The 8772-nt window shown below is 31.7% G+C and overlaps 1 protein-coding gene across 1 annotated transcript in view; it reads left to right on the plus strand.

The window, feature by feature from the left end:
• Positions 1 to 8772, plus strand: part of LOC105623929 (probable G-protein coupled receptor No9) — a 12685-nt gene that overhangs the window by 645 nt on the left and 3268 nt on the right. The window contains exons 2-6 of the mRNA XM_012205335.1: positions 3924 to 4061; positions 4891 to 4989; positions 5115 to 5242; positions 6630 to 6767; positions 7665 to 7947. Of these exons, the coding sequence (XP_012060725.1) occupies positions 3924 to 4061; positions 4891 to 4989; positions 5115 to 5242; positions 6630 to 6767; positions 7665 to 7947 (786 nt within the window). The remainder of the gene's footprint in view (positions 1 to 3923; positions 4062 to 4890; positions 4990 to 5114; positions 5243 to 6629; positions 6768 to 7664; positions 7948 to 8772) is intronic.

Genomic DNA, 8772 nt, shown 5'->3' on the forward strand with positions numbered 1-8772 from the left:
ACACACACAACAACACACACACACACACACACACACACACACACACACACACACACGAACGCACGCACGCACGCACGCACGCACGCACACACACACACACACACACTATATATTGCTCTGTATATTGCTCTTTTGCTACAATAATAAGACAACTCCAAAAACAAAATTTTTCAGATAATAAGTTTGAATGTTTTAAATTGTCCGGAAAGTTCGTGCCGATGTTGAAGGAAAATTGAAACGCAGAAAATTTAAATTTTAGTATACATTTATTAAATTATATAAGTTCGGCACGAACTTTCCGGACAACCCAATAGTATTAAAATTTAGTATTTTAAAATGCAATTTTGATGTAATTACTGATTATAACGAAATATAATTATGTTTTCTAAAAGTATTTTTTTCTTTATGTTTTTATGTCGTTATTGTAGTAAATAACAATATATTTTTGCTACAAATGTATGTTGTACATATTATATATTTTTAATTATAAAAAGTAATAAAAAATAATCAACAAAAGTGAAGCGTTTGATAAAAATTATCTGTTACATTATAAAGATTACATTATAAAGATTTGATCACTTTATTAAAACAGCACATTGCATTTTATATTGATTTATCAATGCATCTTGAATAGCATTTGTTTTGTCGCAATCAATAGTGCATTTTTTACAACGGTGAGGCACAATGGGATCAATTGCAACGGCATTATTACGTATCGATACGACAAGTTGTCTGCCAGCAAAATGTCATCCATTTGGACATTCACTAACCCACGGTTTTCGACAGAATCGATTTACCGAATTCTGTCTCACGCAATATCCGCTTGTTGTCACAAGCGAGGTGTATTTTATGGGGGATGAGTTATGCACTGTTTATAAAAAATATTACTATTCCGAAACGTACGCGAATGTATTCGAAAACAAATAATTCTGGTATTTGAAGTTGGTTTTTTTTTATTTTAATTTCAGAATTATACAATCTAAGAAATGTTTAACAAATAATTCATTTTTGGATTATTTTTTCGATAGTTGTTTATCTCTGCAGTATATATTATTTCTTGTCTCTGTTATAATATTTCTTGTCTCTGTATTTAACATTTATTGCAAGATATATGTTTCTGTATTACAAAATGATTTTTTCGAAAAACTTTCTATTTTCTAATCATAATTAAAATATTTTTGTACACACAAAATATATATTTTATTAAAAATAAGTCATCTCTTATGAAGAAAATAATATTTCCAAAACACAATTTTCTTTTTCTTTCCGAGAATATTACGTCATTAATCACGAAACACATTCTTGTTCTTATCTCGCTCATCTTTTTCTCGACGTGGTAATTCTTTTGACATATCTCTCAGGGACTCATTGTACTATTCCTTCGAGCATTGTTTCACTTTTTTCTAATACGAATAAAAGTATCGCGCGGTGGAAGAAACGTGCAGTAAAACGGCATTTTATCCTGAACGAGTTGTACCGGTTTAAGTGTGATTCACGGAGAATGCAACAGTTTGTTGGCTTTTCCCTTTGGTCCTTCCAACCTGAATTTTCGTGCCTGCAATATTTACGTGTACGCGAATGTTCACTGGGAACGAGTCGGTGAGCAGTGGATGGAATATAGAAGCGGTGTGAATCTCAGTAGCTCGAGCCGAGAATACGGTGTTCCATTTAACTGGAGTTTACACGATATAGCACAAGTTAGTTCACCGCGCACTTATCACGATACGACTTTTTCTTCGAAGAGTCTTTCTTCCTTCTTGCCTCTTTCTTCCGGAGGAATTGGTCAAGTGACGCGGCATAGATCGTCTTCGCAGTGCAAAAAGAAGAAAAAACCAACGAGCATCTTTGTTGTAAAGATTGCATAGTATATTTTATAATTTATATATTTTAATGGACAAATAATTTAATTGTTGGAACTTCGTTCGGGCAGATTCCAAAACTGGATATCGATCGCTACGTTAGTAAGATACAGTAATACTGGATACACTAAGGTTGCACCAATGTTACTTTGACTTTAAGCAAGATTTAAAACTCTTTCCGTCTCGTTTTAAAGCGAAAGAGAGAGACAAAGACAGAGTTTTAAGCCTTGCTTAAAGTCAAAGTAACATTGGTGCAATCGAGCCTAAATAAGAAATGAACACACAATGTAGATCTAAAACATCGACTTCTTGAAAATGTACTTAATGTATAGACTTGCAGTTGAATAAAAAATGAAGATAAATATCGAAGTATTGAAAAGAAAAAATACATATTTTTAATATTGAGTTAGTTTGTATTAATATTAATTAGAAAATATTAATCTTAAGGGAAAATATATTAAGATTATGAAAAAAAAAGTATATGTTATGATAATTTAATTTTTTTCCTGACATTTTCCCAAAATTAAACGCCTCGGGACATCGTTTAATTAATTTACCACGGGTATGCTGGAGTGTATCTGTATATGCTGCCTACTAATTACGTGACATAAAATTGGTTTTAATTAAATAATGTACTGTTAGGTGAGTTTGAGAGTGAAGACAGAATGGAGCTATAGAGAAGTATATACTATATGTATATATATATTTATTATTATACATAAGTATAGTCATGTGAATAATAATAAATAATTAATAGATTTTTTTGCCATTAATTACTAATAGTAACCGCAACTTGAGATTGTATTGAATATTTTAAAATTTATTAATATAGAATAATGAGAAGAATATTATTTATACATTTACAATTCCGCTTTTCGTATATTTTAAAATTTTATTTTTTATATATTATCATATATAATTTTTTAGTTTGATCAGCAAAATCGTCTTTTGTTCAAAGAAATTTCTTTTTTTAATTGCAATTATTATCAAAAAGCACTCTTGAAAATGAAATGTTTAGAAATCTCATTATTCGATAAATATGGTAAAAAGAATGAGCAATCAGTAAATTTTAAGAAATTAGTAAATGAGAATGGGAAAATCTATTTAATAGCAAGTTATCGATGATCGTGTACTGTCATAGCTGCAATAATCTGATTGTAAATAATGAAGGTTAATTACTGAATTCCGATATTGGTAACACGCGTAACGCTGGCTAATTCTGAACAGGTGGTTGTAGTACTGTAGAGGTGTGCACGGTTAGGTGTGTATTACTCGTCATAATACGGATGCGTTATGCGTACAACGCGGACGTACAAATGCGTGTATGCACGCAGTAGATGAGATTCCATTATATATGGTTACATCGTGAATCATTGTCCGACCTGAATGGGAATTGATTCGACGATTGATATGTGCCTCGCGTCTTATCTACTCGCTTGACTTTGCGAGTTATCAGATATGCATCACTGTCAATCATATGCATGAACTGTCTGCTCATCTGCAATAAGCTTTATCCTATTTAATACGCGATGTATGGATAGTTATTTTTGCTTCAATTTCGAGATATGTTCCATTTAACAATTCGATTTTTCACATATCCGGTGAAGCTACTGTATTACAATAAAATCAATTTTTTTGATCATATTTCAAGTAAAATAACATTCAGAGAAAAAGATAGTAGTAACAATTGTAAAAGTGACAGTTATACAAGTTTTATATGCACACAAAATTATTATATATATTATAAATTAATGTACATATATATAGTGGAAAATAAATTATTTTATGGTTACAATAATTATAAAATAGTTTATTCAATTATGCGCGCGCGTGTGTGTGTGTGTGTGTGTGTGTGTGTGCGTGTGTGCGCGCGCGTCTATGTACATTGATTCTACATATGAAACTTAATCGGTTTATAGTTAGTAGTTACAGTAGTTAACATCTCATCTTTTTTCTAAGTAAAGAAGTGAGATTTTGTTATTATTTGCGTTAAAAAACGAAAAATTCTTCATCACTGACGTTTTGTGCTAAACGTATTTCTTTTGAACGTGTTTCTCTCAAAAGGTTTGGATATACGGAAACCTTTGGTGCTCCGTGTGGCTTGCGGTCGACGTTTGGATGTGCACGGCATCGATATTGAACTTATGCGCCATCAGCTTAGATAGGTACTTGGCTGTGACCAGACCAGTCAGTTATCCTCAGGCAAGTACCACTCAGCATTCATGGGAATGATTATCCTAAGGAGATCAGAAGCACATTATGCATCAATTTCGCCAGTTAGTTCAACGCGTTTGTTCGATGGTAATATTTCTTATTGATTAAGGGCAATCACAAAATGATATAAGCTGTATAACCATAGTTTGAGACCGCTGAATCAATAAATATCTAACATAAAGATGCTATGCTGATTTACATAAGATGCTTATTGATTTAGGCGCCTTGCTATGGTTGTTCAACTTATGTAATTTTGTGTGTGATGGACACCTAACACTGAAACAAAAGACACACTGAAATGAAATGAAATGAAAAAGAAATTCTGTAGAGTTAACTTCTTTAAGCTAACAATAAAATCTTAGAATAAAGATCAGGACCTTTGCATAACGCATAATTCATAAAACATAAGAAAATCAACCAATCAAAGTTTTTATTTCATGAAAAGGAAAGAAATGAAGGTTGATTCATTTTCTTATGCATTATGCGTTATGCGTTATGCAAGACTATGTTCCCACCCTTACTTTCAAATTTTTATATTTGCTATTCGAAGTATTTTATTCGTAATACTCAATTTCAGATGCATTGATTTTTCGTATTTTAGAAAATTGAACTAATAATAAAATGAGAAATATAAACTTGTGCGCATCGAAAAATAAAGAGAACGAAGTGATTACAAGTGAAGGAATGTAAATTTCCTCTTCAAAAGGAGGAATGCAATATATCGACTTATCGCATTAAGTTATCTATGCAATTATCGCGCCCCTGACGCAGATTTTCTCGTTAATTGCTTCTTTTTTCTTCGTTTTCATAAATCCAGCTCATGTCGACGAAGAGAGCTAGACTGCTGGTAGCCACTGTTTGGGTTTCGAGCTTCGTTATCTGTTTTCCACCTCTAGTGGGCTGGAAGGACAAACGGGTGCGTACTAGCCACAGCTAATCCGCCTTCGCGCTGTTATTTCGGGACGATTTTCAATCGACGTCTGATCGATCCTGGCCGCATTTAATCTGCACGCGTTTTTAATCGCTTCTTTGTTCTCGTAGTCGCATACCACGTACAATGACACGTTTCCTCTATATGGCCCATCCAACACCACCACTATACTCGTGCCAATGAAGCCATGCCCATGGATCTGCGAACTGACCAACGACGCCGGTTACGTCGTTTACAGGTAAGTTCCTCAAAGACCCTTCTCATTATATACATATTGGATCGCGTAATATTAATAGTGAGAAATTTACATAGATACTTTTTTCTTTGTTTTATATATCAGGATGTATTACCTTTTCATTATCCAGCTAAATACCAGAGTGTCATAAAAATGGCAAAATGTGTCGGAAAAAATTCTTTTAATGTTTTTCCTGTAATAAAGAGATTATTCAATTTATCGGCGTAAAATTAATTTTAATATACGTTGTAGAGATACAGAATACGTTGTCAAAATACAGAATAAAAATTAAATGACATTTTTATTTAGATATATAAAAAGACATACACATATATATATATATATATATATATATATATATATATATATATACATAGTAATATATATATATATATATATATATATATATATATACATGTATAACAATGTATTATATAAAAAAAATGTATTATATAAAAAAAATTTATATAAACATATATATAACAAAATATATGCAATTAAATTTTTCATATAATAGGTACATGTATTAATATGTAACATGTATTAAAATCTGAAAATTTACGTAATATTGAAATAATTTTAAAGACAACCATTTCGCCAATTAAAGATCCTAATTTTGAAGCAGACTTATTGACATTTTCACAAGATAGAAACATTCTCTTTTTGTATGAATCACTCCTGCCATTTTATCTCTTTTAAAAATGGATAAACCACTCGTATTGAGAAATCGTAGAATTATATTATAACAACAATATTATATAACATTAACTAATTTATTTATTCAAATCAAATTATAAATATATTCCATACGTTTCAAAATCGTTCTGTGAGAATCGAAATTTGATTTAGATAAATAAATTAGATTGTCGCACTAACAACATGCTAGACTCATTGCCCTTGTAAAGACTTTTATTCATTTATTTGTTCGAGCCTTAGGAGACTTTGTTAATTTTTAAATCTGAAATTTTATTGACTATAAGACTACCAATAATAACAGTTTTAAATTAAAATATGTAAAATTGCTAAGCAAATTAATAAATAGAAAAGTAAAAAAATAGAGATAAAACAGTTTTACCTCTGTCATCATATTATCAATTAAGTATGTCAATCAAGATGTTATCTATATACGCACTATATGATACCGATCAAAAAGCTAATAAACGACTAATACGTTTTGCTTGCCAGTGACACGTGTTTCTTGATTGGATCATCTTGTCCATTATTAAAACCAATAGCTAAATTAATATTCTTGATAATATAGTCTTTCTATGTATGTGTATCAAACTGCACAAGCTGACTACACGTAAAAGTATCCGATATGTTATCACGAAGTGGGAAACTACGATTATCAGCAGTGTGACAGGAAATCACAATCGCAACTATGTTGCAGTGCTCTAGGCTCCTTCTATATACCAATGCTGGTGATGCTATTTTTTTATTGGCGGATCTACAACGCCGCAGTTTCCACGACGAGAGCTATTAATCAAGGTTTTCGGACAACAAAAGCCTCGAAAATGCTTGGCAGCAGGTAAACTTCCGCGTCAGTTTTTTTTTTTTCAAAACTTCCGTTTACTTGCTTAAATTTATTTTTTACAAATTTACAACTCATTTTTATCACATATTTATTTATGTTGTTTTTGTGCGATCGATATACTATAAATTGTAAATATATTGATCATCTTGCATCAATTAATTTTTAATCGAGCATTCATATAATTTTAGAAAGTTTATATTAAGTTTAACATTTTTTACATGTCTCAAACGATCCATCCAAATAGTTTTTGTGTTATGCAGTTTAAACACAAGATGAATATGTTAGAACACAAACATTATGTAAAAATTAACATTAAAAAAGTGTAACACTTAGATACAATTTAGAAATAAATTATAGAAATATATTTTTCTTCAATAAAATTATATTTATATATGTTACTTTTTCAATAAATTAATATGTACATTCATCTTTTACTTATTTATCTTAGAATTTATGCTTTACTATATAATCTTTTATTATTTGTTCACTTATTTGTAAATCGTATTATTTTAAGATAACTTAAACATTAAATACTAATATGTTTTATTTAATACTAATATGTTAAAAATTTTTATAAGGATCAGTTTTAACAAATACAAAACAGTTTTACTGTATATCTTATCAGCTAATTAGTCTATCAATATAATTTTTTAATATTATATATAAATCAAATCATCATTTTATTATCATTTCCTTTTAATAAAATGGCACTGCAAATAAAATTTCCTACATTTAAATATGTTTTTCCACTTTTTGTTCTCTCGAGTCGTCGTTTCATTCGCGGGTCTGTGGTTGAGCTTCTTCTCCGCGAAAGAAAGGAAGTCTTTTTATGCTGCCAACAGGCATAAATGCCTATGTAAGAACACAACGCATTTTCCTATTTTTATACAGGTTCGACGAACAAAGACTGACCTTACGAATTCACCGTGGCCGAGGTAGCGTCCACAACGGCAGTAACAACGGCAATTCGAGAAGTCCGGACTCGAGCAGCCGCAGCTCAGTGAAGCGAGAAAAGATCAAGATCTCAGTCTCCTATCCCAGCACCGAGACACTCAACACGAAATGCAACACCCTCGAAAGAACACCGTCGAGATGTTCGCAAATCTCGGTCCATTATAGCAACGGACAGACGCAGACGCAGCTTTGTCCAGCCTCGCGAAACACGCATCTTAAGGTGAATTAAATCTTAATGTAATGAGTTCTATTTACATGACCTAAGGATGTAATTAACTGCTTCAGCTGCACGAATCCCTTTTTAATTTTCCGACCTTGTTCTTTTTTAAGAAATGGTGTTTTACTCCTTCAAGATTACATTCTTAACGTATAATTTTATTATTTTTATATCATAGAAATTATTTCGAAACGAAACTATGTTAAAGATTTATATATCTTTTATTACTGTATAAGTATAATATAATACGAAGTTTGATTGAAAGGTAGAATCTACGGCTCTCTGTAGGTTCTGTGATGTTGGACATGCGTAAATTTCACGTTCCAGCACTACATTTCTGGTCACATGTTGTCTTTGCAATTTTAAATGCATATGCTTTTTATTGATGATTAATCGATGGATTTTGCAAAATGAAACGAATCAAGGATCATTTTTTCGTTCAATAAAACTGAGATTCACTCGTTCGATCGAACATGGCTATCGAGCCGTATAAATTCACTCTTTTTCCCTCTTTTCCCTCACTGTTTTGTTTCACGAGGATCTCCAAGCTTTTATTTGCCGTTTAAATCGTCGATCGTGATTATTCTCCCGCATGTGTGTCGGTATCGTGTGGATTTACAGACGGATAAAACGAAACAGGATATGGACACGTACCTGTTTTGTTGATGGCTTTCATGTCATGCGTAATCGTTGGTATCGATAAATGTGTGTGTGTGTGTGTGTGTGTGTGTGTGTGTGTGTGTGTGTGTGTGTGTGTGTGTGTGTGTGTGTGTGTGTGTGTGTGTGTGTGTGTGTGTGTGTGTGTGTGTGTGGTGTAGTAGTATAGTA

This window comes from Atta cephalotes, assembly GCF_000143395.1.
Source record: "Atta cephalotes unplaced genomic scaffold scaffold00001, whole genome shotgun sequence".
NCBI lineage: Eukaryota > Metazoa > Arthropoda > Insecta > Hymenoptera > Formicidae > Atta > Atta cephalotes.